This window comes from Neomonachus schauinslandi, chromosome 2, assembly GCF_002201575.2.
Source record: "Neomonachus schauinslandi chromosome 2, ASM220157v2, whole genome shotgun sequence".
Classification (NCBI taxonomy): domain Eukaryota; kingdom Metazoa; phylum Chordata; class Mammalia; order Carnivora; family Phocidae; genus Neomonachus; species Neomonachus schauinslandi.
Window position 1 is genome coordinate 36464911 of NC_058404.1, and position 18895 is coordinate 36483805.

General features: G+C 32.8%; 1 protein-coding gene across 1 annotated transcript in view; it reads left to right on the forward strand.

The window, feature by feature from the left end:
- The first annotated feature begins 2073 nt into the window (after window positions 1–2073).
- Window positions 2074–18895, forward strand: part of LOC110573097 (disintegrin and metalloproteinase domain-containing protein 2-like) — a 150499-nt gene continuing 133677 nt past the window's right edge. The window contains exons 1-4 of the mRNA XM_021681526.1: window positions 2074–2128; window positions 2626–2702; window positions 7617–7672; window positions 16375–16453. Of these exons, the coding sequence (XP_021537201.1) occupies window positions 2074–2128; window positions 2626–2702; window positions 7617–7672; window positions 16375–16453 (267 nt within the window). The remainder of the gene's footprint in view (window positions 2129–2625; window positions 2703–7616; window positions 7673–16374; window positions 16454–18895) is intronic.

Here is an 18895-nt window from a genome sequence, read left to right on the forward strand (position 1 = left end):
ATATATCTAACAACTCAGAAGAAATAGATAAAATCCATCAGAAACAGAACTTTTCTAACACAAAGAGAAAGAGAATATCTGAATATATATGTATGTATTTTAAAAATTGGCTTCATAATTTAAAAAGAAAGTCTCTCACAAATAAAATTCTAAGTCCAAATCACTCCATTTCTAAATTCTAAGAAACATAAGAAGAAGAAATATTCACAGCATTACACTAACTCTTTCAAAGACTAGAGGAAAGGAATAACATTTCCCAATTTCTTTTATGAGGCCAGCTTAACTCTGGTACAAAAACTGACAAGTTTATTACAAGGAAAGAAAATTACAGACGTATATTTCTTATGACTATGGATGCAAAAATCCTAAACAAAATGCTGGCAAATCAATCCAGCAAAATGTAAAAAGATAGTACCTCAAATAGGATGTATCCCAGCATACAATTTGTTTCAACACTAGAAAGTCAATAATTTTAATTCACTAAATTAACAGAAAATGAAGAAAACTATATGATCACCTCAATTTATATAACAAAAGCTTTTTTTTTTTTAATTGAAAGAGAGTATGAGAGAGCAAGCTGGGGTGGGGGGTGTGGGGTGGAGGGGAAGAGTAGAAAGAAAGAGAGAGAGGGAATCCTAAGTAGGCTCCACACTCAGTGGGAGCCCAAAGTGGGGCTTAATCTCAGAACCCTGGGATCATGACCTGAGCTGAAATTAAGAGTCGGTCATTTAACCGACTGAGCCACCCAGGTGCCCCTAAACAAAAACTTTTGATAAAATTCACACTTGCAATAAGATACATATGAAAACCCCAGCAAACGGGGGCAGGGGAGTAAATTTCTGAATATGAATGTGTATGTACAAAAATCCATTGAATGTAAGCCCCAGTGTAGAAGATACTTGCAAACCATGATATCCAACAAAAGAATCATATCTGGAATGCATTAATAGGCTCAACATAAGAAAGAGACAAGACCACTCAGTTGAAAAATGGACCAAAGTCTCAAATAGGCATTTACCAAATAAGTTATATAAATGACCAATAAATATATACAATTGTGCTAAAGTTTATTAATAACTGTGAAAATGCAAAATAATGACTATAATGAAATAAACAAAAACACAAGTCTAGGCATTGATACGAATTGGAATTCTCATACATTTCTGGTGAAAATATAAATTAGTACAACAATCTTGGAAAACTTGGAAGTATCTATAAAACATACCCTGTGATTTAGCAACTTCACTCTAGAAATATATGCAAAGGAAATCACTACATATGTTCACCAAAGAAAGAAAATAGCTAAACACGGTTTTTAATAGCCACCACTATAAATAAACCAATGTTAATTAACAGTAAAATGGAAAAACAGATGGTGTTATATTAATTCAATGGGCGATAAACACCTATGAGGAAAAAGGAAAGCTATTGCTCTTCATGTATGGATGTATGGATGGCTCTCATAATCATTATATTAAAAGAACTCACATGTAAGAGTACATGGTGATTAGTTCCATTTATATAAAGTTCAAAAACAGACAAAACTAATCTATGATGGTGGAGGTAATGATTGTCATGGGGCACTCTGGGGGTTTTGGTGGTTCTATGTTTTATTTTTTGATCTGACTCTAGGTGTTAATTACACTGGTTTGTTCACTTGAATATTAATCGAACTGTTAGCCTATGGTTTTTAGAATATATGTATGTAGATATATTTTTAGAATATATGTATGAAGATATCTATATGATATCTTCAATGAAAAGTTCTGTAAGAAGTGTGTATGAATCTTCCTGTTCATAACTGTTTCTTCAGCCGTGCATTTTGGAAATGATTCTGCTCTTTTTTTTAGCCTCAAAGCGGCGTCAAACTGATTCGAAGTCTTCTGCACAGACTTAGGGGCCAAGACAGCCTACGTTCAACTGTGCACTGCACCCATCCTCTTGGCCCACCCTGCTCTCACAGCCGACTGCCTCTTGCTGGGTGCGTGGCCGGGAGGGGTCTCCTCGCGCTCCCAACTGCCCTGTAGGCAAGCCAACTGCCGTTATTTGGGCTGGCATACAGGACATGAAGCCATGTTGTGCTTACTACTTCTTCTCACCGGGCTCGTCAGGGTCCAGACAGACAATAGTAAGTACAAGAACCTTTCCTCTGACCTTTTGGGAATGTCAGCTCTCCTCTCCGTTTTCTTCTGAGAGGCCAGATGTCCTTGGGAAAGTGCTTTCTTGTAGGGGCTCCGACTCTGTAAGCCAGAGCCCACTGCTGCATCACCTTCCCCAACCAAAATCCACATTGGATGTGAGGCGGCTTTCCCACTCCTCCTGGTACCGTATGAAAGATGAGAGATGCCATGGTTCGAGTGAATGCCTCAAGGTTAGAGTTTCATATATTGCTTTGCATTTTCGACTTGTGGACCCTGTAGTTGGAAAAGTCCAAAAGAACTGACTTTATTTGTACTGAATTTCTCTTTAAAGTCTTGTATTTCTAGAAAGAAGTGGGAATTGAGTGATTTGAAAAGATAGTTTAAAAAAAGGTGGCATATGAAAGATTATGGATTTAGATGAGGAAATAATGGAGGAAACTATGAGGTGATGGTGTTACTCTAATAAAACATTTGTCTCTTGCAGATTCTGAAAGACTACGTGTGCAAATTACAATACCAGAGAAAATACTGTCAATATTAAGTGGAGGAGTTGAATCACATGTAATTAAGCACTAGCATTTTTCACATTCTAAAATCATGTAGATTTTTTTTTTGTAAGATGTAAACTTGGCATTTTCATCCATGCAAACTTAGTGAATGTTATATTTATACCCAGTTTTCCTTAAGTGGAAAAGGCCTTTTGAAAATGAACCAAGATAAACTATGCTTCATAGAAATATGGTGCAGTGATACTTATTATCAAAGCCCCAAGTCCCATCTTTCAAATCTGTTTTCCTCTTGAGTGTCTTTGAATAATGATAGACCTGATTCATCTAGAGATTCTCTTCTTACTCACTAGGCTATCTTTGGAGGGTTTTTTTGTCCTTGTTAAGAAAGCCTATGGCTTCCTTATACTGTATAGTGATCATTTCATTTAATGAAGTTTTATATGAGTAATTTTTGCATCTTGATTGATATGAGTAATTTTTGCATTTTGATTGCAAATATGTTAATCATTAAGACATTTTTTCATGACATCTTAGTTCATCTTGGTTCAGGGTATTAGGTTTTCTTTTCTTTGAATTAGAAAATATATTTTTTAAACTAATTTCTAGAATCATTTCCAAGATGTGAAATGTATTTTTTCAAACACCACACCTTAATTTTCTTTTTGGTTGGGTAGTAAGTGTTCTGGTAATTTGAGTGCAAATATTTCCTTAGCAACTACCCACTTGTCACCCTAATTTACAAACTTAAAATTTTCAATATATCATTTTAAAAGGAATGCATGTTTATGAAAACTTAAAATTTAACCATTTAAATAGAAAAAAAAGGTGAGGCATTTAACAGTATTTTGAGAGAGTTTTATTTTTTAATGCAAAAATAATATGGAATTGCTTACTCATATTAGAAAATATATACAGAATCTACTTAGAAGGAAATATCTTCAACCAGGCATCACCACCTTCTATGATAGTAATTCTCATAAGAGAAGTACAAAAAAAATCACTTGTCCTCAACTGTCAATTTCATGAGGGAAAAAGTTTGACTATTTTGTTAATGTCTCTATCCCCATGTCTAGAACAGTGCTGAATACATAGTGTTTTTTGAACCAGTGAGCCTATATTGTACTTACTGGTTTAACAAATGTTGTAAACATAACATAGTGTATGTTTATAACTGTTACAATTAACAAATAAATGATATAGATTATAAGAAGAGAATATTCAACTAGAAGTTCTAAAAAAAGCTGAATGGCATGTCTAGATGTGAAAAGTATAATGAAAGTGGGAAATAAATCAAGAATTAACAGTAGACTAGATAGATGCAACATATAAATGACTACGGGAGAAGGAAGATAGAATTAGAAGCCTCAGTATATAATAACTGAAATTCCTGAAAGAGGGGGAAAAAACCTGGAGAAGAGGCTATATTTAAACATATAATAACTGAGAAATTATAGAAAAAAGAGAATCTTCAGATGCAATTATGACAACACAGAATAAATAAAAATCAGTATTGACAACACCTTGACATAGCGAAATCAGAATACCAGACATTCTACTGGATGGATATTATAAAATAGGAGTAAAATAAGACAAAGAATGAGACTCAAATATTAAAATTAAGTAGAAATGCAGAACAAAAAATAAGAGAAAATACACACACATATCTATACACATATATTTAATAATAATTATTGGTAAATAACATATTTTTGATAAAGTGTGTGTATTGTACACATGTGTATATATATATACACATTTGTATGTGTGTACATATATACATACCCATATATATGTACAACACACACACACACACACACTTAGGCCAAAAATATGAGTTACTTAACAATATTATTTAAAAGGTAAAGACTTTTTAGGATATAGTCAACCTTTATTGAAAGACATTAGATTCTCTTTCCCTCTCCCTCTGCCCCTTCTACCTGTGCTCTCTCTCTCTCTCCCACTCTTTTTCTAAAATAAATAAATAAATCTTAAAAAAATTATACAACCACTAATAAAAGTGGAAAAATAAAAAATAGATCATGTTGGCAGTCAAGAATATTCAGTATTTTCTTAGGTTAATTTTCACCAAATCTATAGATTGACTGCTGTTCCCATAAGAAATTTCATGGAGGGGCGCCTGGGTGGCTCAGTCGTTAAGCATCTCCCTTCGGCTCAGGTCATGATCCTGGAGTCCTGAGATAGAGCTCCGCATAGGGCTCCCTGCTCGGAGGGAAGCCTGCTTCTCCCTCTCCCGCTCCCCCTGCTTGTGTTCCCTCTCTCACTGTCTCTCTCTCTGTCAAGTAAATAAATAAAATCTTTAAAAAAAAAAAGAAATTTCATGGAAATTGGCAGGTTGACTCTAAAATGTATATGGAACGGTAAAAGGTAAAAAATTGTTAACTTTGAAGAACAAAACAGTGATTTACTTTGGTTTATTTCAAAACATATTTTAAAGTTTCAGTAATTAATATAATGTATTTCTAAGGGACAAATAAATTAATAGAACAGAATAGAGTGCCTCCTAAAACCCACACACATACGAACTTATTCAATTCAATGGTGGCAATGAAATCATTGAATAAAGAAGTACTGGTTAATAAATGGTGAACGCACTGTTGATTAAGGATATGGAATAACAATAAAGTGTATATTAATGCTACATTATACACCAAAATTGATTCAAGATCATTTAAATGCATACATCTGAGAGTAAAATACTAAAAATCTGGAAGACAAGATAGGAGATTATTTCTAGAACCTTATAATAGGGAAGAATTATACTGGAAAGAAAAAGGAACACAAATTCTTAAGTGAAGGATTAAGGAATATCTAGATTTATTTATTTATTTATTTATTTATTTAATTTTTAAGTGAAAAATGTTCCAGACTCACAGAAGATATTTGCAATCCATGTAACACACAAAAGGTATCCAGAATGTATCAAGAATTCATACAAGTCAATAAGATAAAAAACAAAAAAATAGAAACATGTACAAAGTTATGAATGACAAGGGTTGAACTTGAAAGGGTAATAATTATCAAACATATATACAAATCAGGATATTTATAGGGAATTGCCAAGTAAACACAATAGGTTACTATTTCACATCATCAATGGCAAAAGTTAAATGTAACAAAACAAAATGCAATTAGAGGAGATGGATAAAATGATAATATTATTTACTTTTTGTGAATGTCTACATCGGTATAACAAATTTGCAGATTAATTTTAAACTTGAAGTGAAGTTGCAGAAGTACTTTTTAATAAAAGAATTTCACTCATAGGTTTAGTTTAACATATCTAGCAAATATGCACAAAGAGGTATGTCTAAGATTACTTACTGGGGCATTGCTTAAAATAGTGAAACAAAACTAAACATCCATTGACAGCATAGATGAATAAACTGTGCTATATTTAGAAAATGGCATACTATACCATCAAAAAAATAAATTATAAAGCTACATGTGTTGATGATGTTGATGATAGCAAATGTTTGCATAGTGCTTATTGTATGAGATAGTGTTTCAAGCAGAGATGTAATCCAACAATGAAATATATAACTTGTAGAAGGATTACATTTATGCAGAGCTAAAATTTATGCAAAAAATTACTTAAACATCCATTATTAGTATAAATATAAAAATATGCATGGGAATGATAAACACAAAATTCAGGATGTTGGTTAGCTGGAGTGCAAGAAAAGGAATTAATCTTGGGATGAGAAAGTACTTAAAATTGTTTTCAAATACTTGTAATGTTTTTATTTTTTAACATAGACATTGGTGACAAGGCATTTTATATAATTTGCTGTAATGTTTATATGTCTAAAATATGTAATAATTAAAAATAATAATCAAGTGTGGCTTATAGAGAAGATCAAATGCCTTTGAAAAAAAATCATGCATAAAGTTGAAATATTGAAAGCTTTCCTCCTGAGATCAAGAAAAAGATAAGGATGTCCACAATTACCTTTTCTGTTTATCCTTGCCTGGAAATATTAGCCACTGCAATAAGGAAGGAAAACAACAAAAATTAAAAATAGGCATAATAATTGGAAAAAAATAATGCTATCATTATTTACAGATTAAGTGATTGTATACAAAATAAAATCCAAAATAATCTAGAGAAAATTATAAATAACATAACAATTTTGTAAATTCTTTAGAAACAAGATCAAAACACAACAAAGCAAAAAGAGACAAGATCAAAACATCAAAATCAATCGTATTTCTATTCTGCAAAACAAAAATATAAAATGAAACTTTTAAAAAGAAAATTTTACACTACATAAAAGTCAAAATCCAAATAAATCTTACAAAGATAAGCAAAACCTCCTCTCTGAAGACAATAAAACAAGATGAGAGAATTAAAGGCTTAAATAAATGGACTATATCCCATGCTATTGGATTGGAAGGCCCAATAACGTAAAGATGTCAAAGCTACCCAAATTGATCTAACAAGACTAAACTGCCTATTTGTGAGACATCATTTCTTAATCTTACTATTAGTAAAATAGATCAATAAGTTTTGATCCAAACTTGGAATGAATTTTATAAAATCTGCAAATATACATTATGTGCTAGTAAATCTTTGTTCTACTGCATAAATTTTATATCAAATAATTTATATTCTTTCATTTTAAGCATAAGTTTTGCAGTGGCCTCAGTCTTTATTAAGCTAATGTAATTATTGGATGAAGACCAATTTTTCAGATTCAAATGTTTATTAGCTACATTTAAAAATTAACAAATAAATGACACAAATCATATTCTTCCATCCATTTTTATTATGAAAACCAGTATTTAAGTATCAAGTTTCATTGAAATAAATCAACATTAAATTATAAATTTTCCTTTTTTTGTATTCATGTGCTTTGAATGTAATTATCATTAATATAAAATGATAGTTTTCCTTTCTAACATTCTTCTCACTTTTCTTTGCCTTTTTAATATACTCTTCTTGCAGGTGTCCTACAACATTATGATTGAAGGAAAAACATACACGGTGAACCTAATGCAAAAGTAGGTGATATACATTATTTTATCATCTGTATTTGTTCTAATTGTTGTTTATAATTAATCCAGAATGTAATTATTTGGTATTTTTAAATGTTCCTAGTTACTGGCTATTCATTTGTCTTTTTTTTTATTATTTTTAATTTTTAATTTTTTTAATTTTTTTGACAGAGAGAGACATAGCGAGAGCAGGAACACAAGCAGGGGGAGTGGGAGAGGGAGAAGCAGGCTTCCCGCAGAGCAGGGAGCCCGATGTGGGACTCGATCCCAGGACCCTGGGATCATGACCTGAACCGAAGGCAGATGCTTAACGACTGAGCCACCCAGGCGCCCTATTCATTTGTCTTTTATTTTATGCCTTAAAAACTTTAAGTCTATCTAATAAATATCTAGAAGTTGAACCTGTAGTGTATACTCCCATCTTCCTCCTTCTCAGTAGCACCAGATTTTTATTTGGCTATCCATGAATTTCATGAAGGATGAATTTTGTTATTTTTTAATCTTTATCAAAACATAAATATGTCTTGTTTTTGAATCCCTAATATTCAACCATATTTGAAAAGAACATCATGAATTTTAGGGTGGAAGGAATAGTGATAATTAGAAGAAATTACTTAACACTTCATGTCAGAATGTATTTAGGACTTAGAATATAATTGTAATTAGCCAAACTCAATCCCATGCCAGCTGATGAATTTAGGAAAAATAAGCACATCATACTAAGGAATAAAGAAAAATCAGAATTGTGATGGTACTTTTTAAATGGTACTTTTTAAATGGTAAAAATAAGAATTTCAGAACTCTCCATTAATGTATTTTTAAAATGGTGTGAAATTTTTTTCTTTCCAAATTTTTATTTAAAATCCAGTTAGCTAATACATAGTGTAATACTAGTTTCAGGAGTAGAATTTAGTGATTCATCACATACATATAACACCCAGTGCTCATCACAAGTGCCCTCCTTAAGCCCCATCACCTATTTTGCCCATCCCCCACCCACTTCCTCTCTGGTAATCCTGTTTGTTCTCTATAGTTAAGTCTCTTTTATGGTTTGCCTTTCTCTCTCCCCATCCCCCCCCCACCGCCATGTTAATCTGTTTAGTTTATTAAACTCTACATATGAGGGAAACCATATGGTATTTGTCTTTCTCTGACTGACTGATTTCGCTTAGCATAATACACTCTAGCTCCGTCCATGTCGTTGCAAATGGCAAGATTTCATTCTTTTTTATGGCTGAGTAATATTCCATTGTATAGATATACAACCTCTTCTTTATCCATTTATCAATTGATGGACACTGGGCTGTTTTCATAATTTTGTTATAGTAGGCCATGCTGCTATAAATATCAGGGTGCATGTATCCCTTTGAATTAATATTTTTGTATTCTTTGGGTAAATAGCTAGCTGTGCAATTGCTGGGTCATAGGGTAACTGTATTTTTACCTTTTTGAGGAACCTCCATACTGTTTTCCAGAGCAGCTGCACCAGTTTGCATTCCCACCAACACTGTAAGAGGGTTCCCTTTTCTCTGCATCATTGCCAACATCTGTTGTTTCTCGTGTTGTTAATTTTAGCCATTCTGACTGGTGTGAGGTGGTTATCTCATTGTGGTTTTGATTTGTATTTCCCTGATGATGAGTGATGTTGAGCATCATTTCATGTGTCTGTTAGCCATCTGTGTCACCATTAGTTGTATTGTATATTCTATATTTTTTTCCTGATATAAAGAAAGACAGCTTCTGAATAGCAGTATATTTCTTAAGCTGTCTTTTTTATATTAGGAAAAAAAGGGTGTGATGAATTGAGTATTTCACACCCTACAATTAATGCTTTTCTTTTCACACATACAAGCAAAGTTCACTTAAAAACCATCACATAGAACACAAAATCTTTTGAAGAGTAACCACATTCTCAATGACTAGCATGATAAGATTAGAACATAATTACAAGTGTTTAATCAAAGAAGAACCAGCTTTTTGGAAATTAAGTAAGAGTTACCAAATGAGTCTTGGCTTAGAAAAATTTAAAATATTGTTGCAAAATGTCAATAAAGTAGTCACAAATAGAACTTAACTTTTTAGATGTGACCAAATTTGTAATCAAAGTAAAACATAAAACTTTCATTTTTTTCATTTTATATGCAACGGATGAGAATATAGTGAGTGGTACTGTGGCGAAGAGGAGACAGAATAAGTGTTGCCAGGGAATCCCTGCTGGTGGAGTTATGAAGCCTTCAGTGACCACTGTCCCTACTCAGGGTGTCTTGGCAGGTGGTTGTCTTCAGGCCTAGCCAACAGTTTATATACAAACAGGGTGATGTCACTTGCACTCTCAACAGCCTATGAAGCTTTGGGTATGTGCAGAGCTAGGAGGAATCTGTATCTTGTCACAGAAACTTATCAGTACCCTAGGGTCTCCAAACATACAAAATTAGAACACCAATTTTATCACATTGCTCAAAGGTGTTCTTGCCAAACTCAGGAATGGATCTAGATTAGAATATTGAGGGTAATACTACAGGCAAGCCTCATTTTAATTGTGCTTCATATATACTACTTTTTTACATATTGAAGGTTTTTGTGGCAACCCTATGTCAAGCAAGTGGTTTTATTGATGTTTCTGCTTCATTCCTGGTGGGTCCATTTAGCTGTCTTCAATGTTTATATTATTCCTCATCTCAGAGTTTCAGCAATGATGGGGCCATTTGTAATCCATTCCACATCTGCATGAGATGTAGTTTAGGGTTTTCATTTTTGCATGTGATGCTCCTTCTGCCGTTGTCAGGATATGCTTCATTCTGTCCATTGTCTACAGACAGCAGGTATTGATTTTTTTTCTCCTTCTGTTTACAAATTGCTGAGGATATTTCTAGCTCTATGTTCTTTACTGAAAAGCCCACAGTGTGTTCTCATGCTAGAGACCAGAGGCCATTTAACCCTCCTTCCCTAAGGCACAATTCTGGTCCAGATTCTGTCCTAGTTTGCAGTGTCACCTGCTCACTCTTTCAGCTGCAGCACTAGCCTTTGCTTTTACTTCCTTGATCATTCTGTTTAAAGTAAGAATCAGTACACCTTTTGCAAAGGGCAAACATTTTAGAATGAACTCCGGTCTCTCTTGCAACCACTCAATTCTGCCATTGTGAAAGCTGGCATAGGGGATATGCAGATAGATGGATATAGGTATATTCTAATATCACTTCATATAAAAAAAAAAGTGGTGCGTTGGGTTTGGCCTATAGGCCATACTTCGTCAACACACTTTATTGTTTAAAGTGTAGTACCATATTTAAAAATAGTTAATGGTTAATTGGTCATTTCTGTGTGTTGAGAGTGGAAATGGAAATAGGGGATTAGGTCTTCTCTCACAAAAATCACTACCAATTACCTTTATTGTTTTAATATTTTTTATTGTACAATATATTAAGTATAAATTAAAATACATGAAATATGTTTATGCAGTTAAATGAATAATTATGAAATGAACATTCCTGTACCCTGACATTAAACACACATTGACTGCCCTCCAAAAGCCATACAGATACCATTTTCCATCCCTGTTACTTGTAACTATTTTCCTGATCCGTTGTGATAACCATTTCCTTGATTTTAATTATCCTAAGTAATATATTTCTATGTGTTCTGAATTCTAAATGAATCACAGCATATTCTCCTACAGCTTATGTCAGTCACTCAAAATAATGTCTGTGAGATTTATCAATGTTGTTAAAAGTAATTCCAGTTTATTCATTTTTATTACTGTATAGGATCCAATTTTATGATTATGCAACAATTTATTCTGTTATTTTGGACATTTTTGTTTTTTCTATTATGGAGATATTACAAATATTCAGATATGAAAACTCTTGTATATGTATTCTTTGTCACATATGCACAGGATTTTCTAGGACATATAATTAAGGATAGTCTGGATTGTTAAATTATATGCATTGTCATAATTATTAAACAATTCTCCCAAAGCATTAGACTAATTTAAATGCCCCTCTGAATTGCATATTCTATAAATAATGGTAGATAGTTTAAGTTTTCAATAACTGTTGATTATGTACTGATGTCTTACTGTGATTTAACATGTATCTAAATGCAAATAAGTCTGAATACTTTTTTAAATATATCAGTTGGCTGCTTGGATTTTTTCTTTGTAAAGCACCTACATAAGACATTTATACTTTTTAAAAAGACAGGTCTAATCTGGCCTTTTCTTTCCTATTTTTAGGAATTCTTTTAACTTTTTGCCTAAAAGTCTAATTCATGATGTGTCTTCAAATAACTTCTCCTATTTTATGCCTTCTGTTTTCACACTTATGGTATTTTAGTAAAGAGAATTTTTCCTTTATGAAAAATTATAGTTTTATCTTGTATAAAAAAATGCTCCTTTACTCCAGTTGTCCTCTACATTATGTGATTTTTGTATTATTGCTTTGCTTTTAATTTTTTTGTGTTTATTTTGATCTTTGTTTATAACTTCCTCAAAAGAATTCTAAGTTGATTACTCATCAACCATTTTTATTTTCTAGTTTAAAAATTTAAGGCTAATTTTTTTCTCCAAATACTACTTAGCTGCTCCTCACATCTTTAGGTGTGTAGAATTTTCTCTGGTTTACCACTAGCAAACATTTTTAAGTTCATATTACATATCTTCTTTGGCCCATGAATTATTTCACTGTATCTCTAAATACCAATACATGTGGCACTTTTCTAGGTATTATTTCTAGTAATTTTTGATCACAGAATATTCTTTGATTTCAATCCTTTAAAAGTTGAGGCTAACTTTGGGATGTAATATATATTCAGTTTTTGTAAATATTCTATATGTACTAGAAAATAGCATGTATCCTGCAATTATTTACTATAATGTTCTTTTTAAATCATGTCATAGAATTCTTCCATATTCAAAAATGATTTTTCTATTTAGTAATATATATGTGTTAAAATCTTCCACAGTGATTTTCTTTTTTTTTTTTTAAAAGATTTTACTTATTTATTTGAGAGAGAGAATGAGATAGAGAGAGCATGAGAGGGGGGAGGGTCAGAGGGAGAAGCAGACTTCCTGCTGAGCAGGGAGCCCCATGCGGGACTTGATCCCGGGACTCCAGGATCATGACCTGAGCCGAAGGCAGTCGCTTAACCAACTGAGCCACTCAGGCGCCCCACAGTGATTTTCAAATTGATTAAATTTTGAATTCCATATTTTGAAGTTATAAAAAATTAAATAAAAATTTTACCTTTTTGGTGAATAAAATTTTAACATTATGAAGCGGCTAGTAATTATTTTAAATTTTATCTGATGTATATATAGTTACACTAACTTTATTTTGTTTCGTATTTGTAAACTACATTTTCCTACCATTTTCTTTCAATTTTTATCCAGTCTGGATTTTTCTTTTATTGAGTGTGAAACTTTCTTTAAATGCAGTCCAAATGATCATTTTTATTTTGTTATTATTATTTTCATAATTTAAAAGAAATAATTGTCTACATACAGACATCCATCAAAGCTACTATTTTCTTCTAATGGTTTTCATTGTTTTCACTTTCACAGTTAGCTCTAAGATTCATCCAGAATTGATATTTATGTGTTTTGTGAGCATAAGAGTGAAAATTTAATTATTTCTTCATATTAGCATGCTATGAATTTAGCAAAGGCCGTTGGGAAGAAAACACAACCTTTCTTCACTGCACTGTAATGTAATTGATGTCATAAATTGAATGACTCTGGACCCTTTTTTTCTTTTCTGCTAGTTTATATATTTATTCTTGCACCCTATTTATCTATACAAATACCATACTGTACTAATCACTGTGACTTTATAATAGTTCTTTATGCCCAGCCTTGTTCAACAGTTTTAAGATGTCCTTGCTTTTCTTGACCCTTTGATTTTCCATATAATTTTTGAAATCATTTTATTATTTTTCTTTTGTGCCTTTTATTTTATATTCTTTTTTATTGTCTTCATTTTAACAAATCTGTCATTTTATACTGTACCATTTCCCATCAATTAAATTCTTTGTTATACATTCTTTTACTATTCTTTTAGTAGTTTATCTAGATTAACATGTTAATCTCTGAGTTATTGAACCTAATATGCATTATTACTTTTATCAGTTACCCTATATTGTCAAATCATTAAATCTTTTAATTCCACTTGCCTTCTTTTATGTTTTCATTATTTTTTTCAGCCTTTATAATCCTACATACTTTTAAACCCCAATGAGATTATTTTTTGTACAGTCAATATTCTTTTATATTTAACCATAAATTTACTCATTCTGGTGTTTTTCATTTCTTCCCGCATTTCCATTTCTATATGCAGTTAATTTATATATCTCTCTGGAATTCTCTATATTTCTGTTGCAAGTCTGCTTGTTTTTGATTATATTGGTTTGTATTCATTGCTAAATTTTTACCTAACCCTACTCTTAAACATTTTTTTGCCTTTTAAAATTGTCATTCTATTATCTTCTGACTTTCTTCATTTTTATTGACAAGGTAGTTGTCAGTCTTATTTCTGTTTCTTTGAAAGTAACGTCTTTTTTCTTTTTCCTCTTAATACTTTGAAGATTTTATTTTGGTTTTCATTAGTCTTTTAAACAAATCAGATGTGATTTTTCTTTGCTTTTATCATGCTTGAGTTACATAGAGCTTATTGATTCTGTATTACCAGTTTTGAAAAAAAAATTTGCTCTTATTTTCAGAGAAATTAAGTTTAGCTCCTTGGCAACTCTACACAATTTCTAACATCGGCAAAAGATTGTACAGGGAGAGAAGCTATGTATTTTATATACCTCAAACATTCATTACTTTCTCTCTAGGGGGTACATGACACCAGGGGTTCTGCCTGTTTCTAGACATCCCAGGAGCTTTTTTGTCCAAACACAGATATTTGACTTTTTTCTTTTCCAAAAAACCAGCGCCTGCATATGACCAGCTAAATCTCTTTATAAGACCTTCAACTCAGAATCTGTGTGTTTCCTGGAGCCCCACCCCACTGTGGGTCATATTATTTTTTGGTATGACAAAAATGCAAAAAATTTTGCTCTGCTTATCAGTGTTTGGCTCTTTGACATTTTGCTTCAACAAATCCAGACTGCCATGGTAGTCACAAATTTTTATATTATGCTTATTAGAGAAATGAAATGGGATATCTGCATTTACCCTTTCTCTTTATAGCGCCATTTCAGCATATTCTTCCCATACTTACAAATAATATATTGTCATGTGAGTTCTCCATCTAATCTGTTGAATTCTTGTCACATTAGTTCAATATTTATTGAACATTTGTTATTTTACTGATATTCTTCTAAATGCTTGAGATCCACTAGTAAACAAAAGGGACAAGAATCTCTGTTTATATTGTTATCAAATGAGACTAATAATGCTATTAATGTGGGAAACAAAAGCAAAGGAAAAATTAAATTAAAAATTAAATTTCCTTACTACATACAGCCCACTGACAAGTCCTTGAAACAGGCAGAGTGACATTCTTCTAGAAACTCAACTGCCTCGATGTTAATACTTTGTTAAGGGCAAAAGGCAATCTTAGCCTGACCCCCAGGATTGTGTAAGTCTTCTTTAACATATAAAAATTCCTTTGGAAACTTCTTTTATATCTACTCCACAAAGATGTATGTTGGTTGTCATCCCACAAGCATATGACCCACTGGTATACATCTGAAGGGTCTCATGACTAAGGTTTTATTAGACAGTTATGAATTAACTTTTCCTAACAACAGCTAGCCCCTTAAGGTCCTGGAAACCTTGCTTGCAAAATTTCTTAGAGACTTACACTATCCCTAACCAACCCCCCTCCCAACTTGAAAGTATATAACAGGCCAGTATATAATCGATGACACCTCATGACGCCAGTGCAGCTCTTTCTGCCCACGGGTCCTGTCCCTGTGCTTTAATAAAACCACTTTTTTGCACTAAAGACGTCTCAAGAATTCTTTCTTGGCTGTTGACTTTGAACCCTAATATCTTTCCTGCATCAATATCATAAATGAGTGGATTAGGAAGAATGTTAGAAGGTGATAAATGCTTAAGCAAAAATAGAGAGCAGAGTTAAAAGTGTTGTTTGAAAATCTTATGTTTTGATAATTAGGAAAGTTGCATTTTTAAAATAAACTTGCCAAAATAAGCCTCACTGAGAAGTTGATATGTAAGCAAAGACTTGAAGTAGATGAGATGATGAACTATGCTGAAGAGCATCCCAGGCAGGTACAAATACTCTGAGGCAAAAGTTGCCTATTGTTTTTTGTGTTTTTTTTTTTAAGATTTTATATTTATTTATTTGAGAGAGAGAGAGAGAGTGCAAAAGCACAAGCAGGGGGAGGGACAGAGGGAGAAGCAGATGCCCTGCTGAGCAGGGAGCCGAACTCAGGGTTCCATCCCAGGACCCTGGGATCATGACCTGAGCCAAAGGCAGAAGCTTAACCAACTGAGCCACCCAGCCACCCCTTGTTGATTATGTTTTTAAAAACAGCCTAGAGGACAGGGTGATGGTAAAGTGAGTGAGAAGAGGTCTAGACACCAGAGTTTTTGAGTAAAATTAGAACAAAGTCCATGTAGTCAGGACTTTCTATTTCTTCCCTGACTTGTCTATAATAAATACAATAAAATAAACATTTTTTCAAAATAGGAGCTTAGAAAACAAATTCCTCATTAAATACCTTTTATCTTTATTTTACAGAGCTTTTTTACCTCATAATTTTAGAGTTTATAGTTATGATGGCACAGGAAGTATGAAGCCTCTTGAACAGCAGCTTCAGGTATGACTTTTACTGTCTGTTTTACCTTTATTAGGTGAGTTTCTGTGATCACCTTACTTAGGGTTGGCCTGTTAGAAAACAAAGGGTTGGAGTTATGTTTTGTTTTAAAATGAAGTTAACCATTTACTTTTGATGATGCTGTAACAACTAGCATGAGTTAGCTCCTTGTTGAGTTACAGATAGGGGCTACACCAGGTGGTTGTCACATAAAGGAAACTACTTGCAAAAAATAAGATCACAGGGAATAATTCCAAAGCCTAAGCAAGAATGAGCAGGTTCTTTTTCTTTAGTGTTTAGGATGAATATTCAGAAAGGGGAGCTTTGTCATCGCATGTGAAGGTAGGCATAAAGTTGTGCAGGTGTCCTTAGAAAACATGCCTATACACACTTTTTATGCTTGTTAATGAAGCTTGTGCTCCTCATAGGGTGGAGATTTTAGTGTTATAATGAAACAGAGGTAAGTGTTGGACAAGGAGAAGGGGCTGTGGGCATGCTCAGAGAGCCAGTATAAACTAGATGTGGTCTTGGGCTCTTCTCTTGGGTAAAGAGTGCAGGATCTTGCTTATTTTTGAAAGAGCTCTGAGAGTCTTACTACAGATTTATTGACTCTGATATGGTTAGGCTATTTCCTAGCCTGGTAGAGACTTAGGTTTGCATTCCCTTTGTTCCCTTAAAATCCTTAACTACTGAGGTTTTGGCATTTCTTTGTAATTCTGATACCTCCTAGGGAGCTCTACAAGAACTGTCCTTGGGCAAATAGTGCTGGTAGGGCATAGATCACAGAAAATAGCTGGGGGTGGGGGGGCGCTAAAATGACTTCTCTTCTGTCACAAAAGCTATGTCTCATCTTTCTTTTTCTGGGGATCCCTAGCTTTCTGCTTATAATGTGTCTCAAGTTAGCCTTATGACACAGATGGTCAACCAAATAAAAAATGATTGTGATTTCTTTAAGCTATTATTTCACAATGATGTACATGTATGTACTTAAGTACATGTAGCAGCAGGGTTGAAAATATCATGGAATACTTAAAGTGGAAAAAATATGATTTGAATCAGGAAAGGTAAATCTGGAAAGAAAAGGAGAATCCAAAGACTTGTCTAACATATGTTCAAGGGCCAAATAAATACACATGGAATTTCATGTACATTTAAGAATATATTAAATTTTCATGTATTTGGAACACTTGCAGCTTCATTTAATAATGTCCATAATTTGTTGTAAAAATAATTGAGAAGTGTGCATAGAATTGCAGGGATTGCTCATGTTTGAAATGCAGTTTTTCTTTTTTCCCTTCTTGCTGGCCTCCCAATTTCTGTTGTTTTTTTCTGTTTGTATTCCTGATTTCTGCATAGTGAATCAATCAGTATTTTGAAATTAAAACATTTTTATTTAGACTAAACTTTTAACAAAATAAATAATAGATAATGGTGAGTTGCTTTAAATTTTGTCCAATAGATTAGGCAAATATGTGTGAGTCATCTACAGAAATATATAAATACTACATGCTGTCAAAAATGATATATATATATATGTATATGTATACACACACATAAATATATAATACGTGTGTGTGGCATAAATGTGCATGTGTGTGTGTGTATGTGTGTGAAAGAGAGAGACAGAATTAGCACCAGTGAGACAAAGAGATACACAGGGCTGCAATATCCCACACCTGAATTTTATGTAATTCTGCTATACCTAACACCTAACTCTGCTTCCTACTTCCCAGGAGGTAACCATGAGAGATAAATGTGTAACTTAAAAAACAAAGCAAAGAATGCTTTATTGATAACCTGAATGAAGTTAAGTTGGCTTCAAATGCAATGAATATCTGGTGCCATATAAATAACTTATATTTGCCAAAGCTGCAAGCCTATTTCCAGAGCTGGAAAAATCAGGAAAGTTTATTAAATTAGATTAAAAGTAGGTAAATTTGTTTTAAATGAAGTCTACAAATGGTTTTTATCCCTCAAAGTCATATTTTCTTGGTGAGTACAGACTTATTTTAGAACAAATTAGCCTGTTAGACATAGAAAGAATTTGTTCCCAGTGCCTAGAGCTTACAAGTATAAGCCTTTCATCATTGTTGTGGACTTTACAGTCTCTCTAGAACAAATAAATATTCATCATGATTAAAAGGTAAAATCATCAGGACAGCGTAACAACTCAAAATGTGTATGCACATAAAAACAGACCTCAAATTACATGAGGCAGAAATTGACAGAAATGAAAGGAGAAATAAATTATTAAGATAATTGAATTTTTAAATATTATTTTCTCAATAATTGATAGATGAAGTAGAAAGAAACTCAGCAAATCTGTTGGACCTTGAGTGGAACTATCAATCAACTTCATCTAATCAACATTTATAGGAGCTAACACACAGTAGCAAGAGTATACATATTCTTTTTAGTGCAAAGAGAACATTGAACAAGATATAA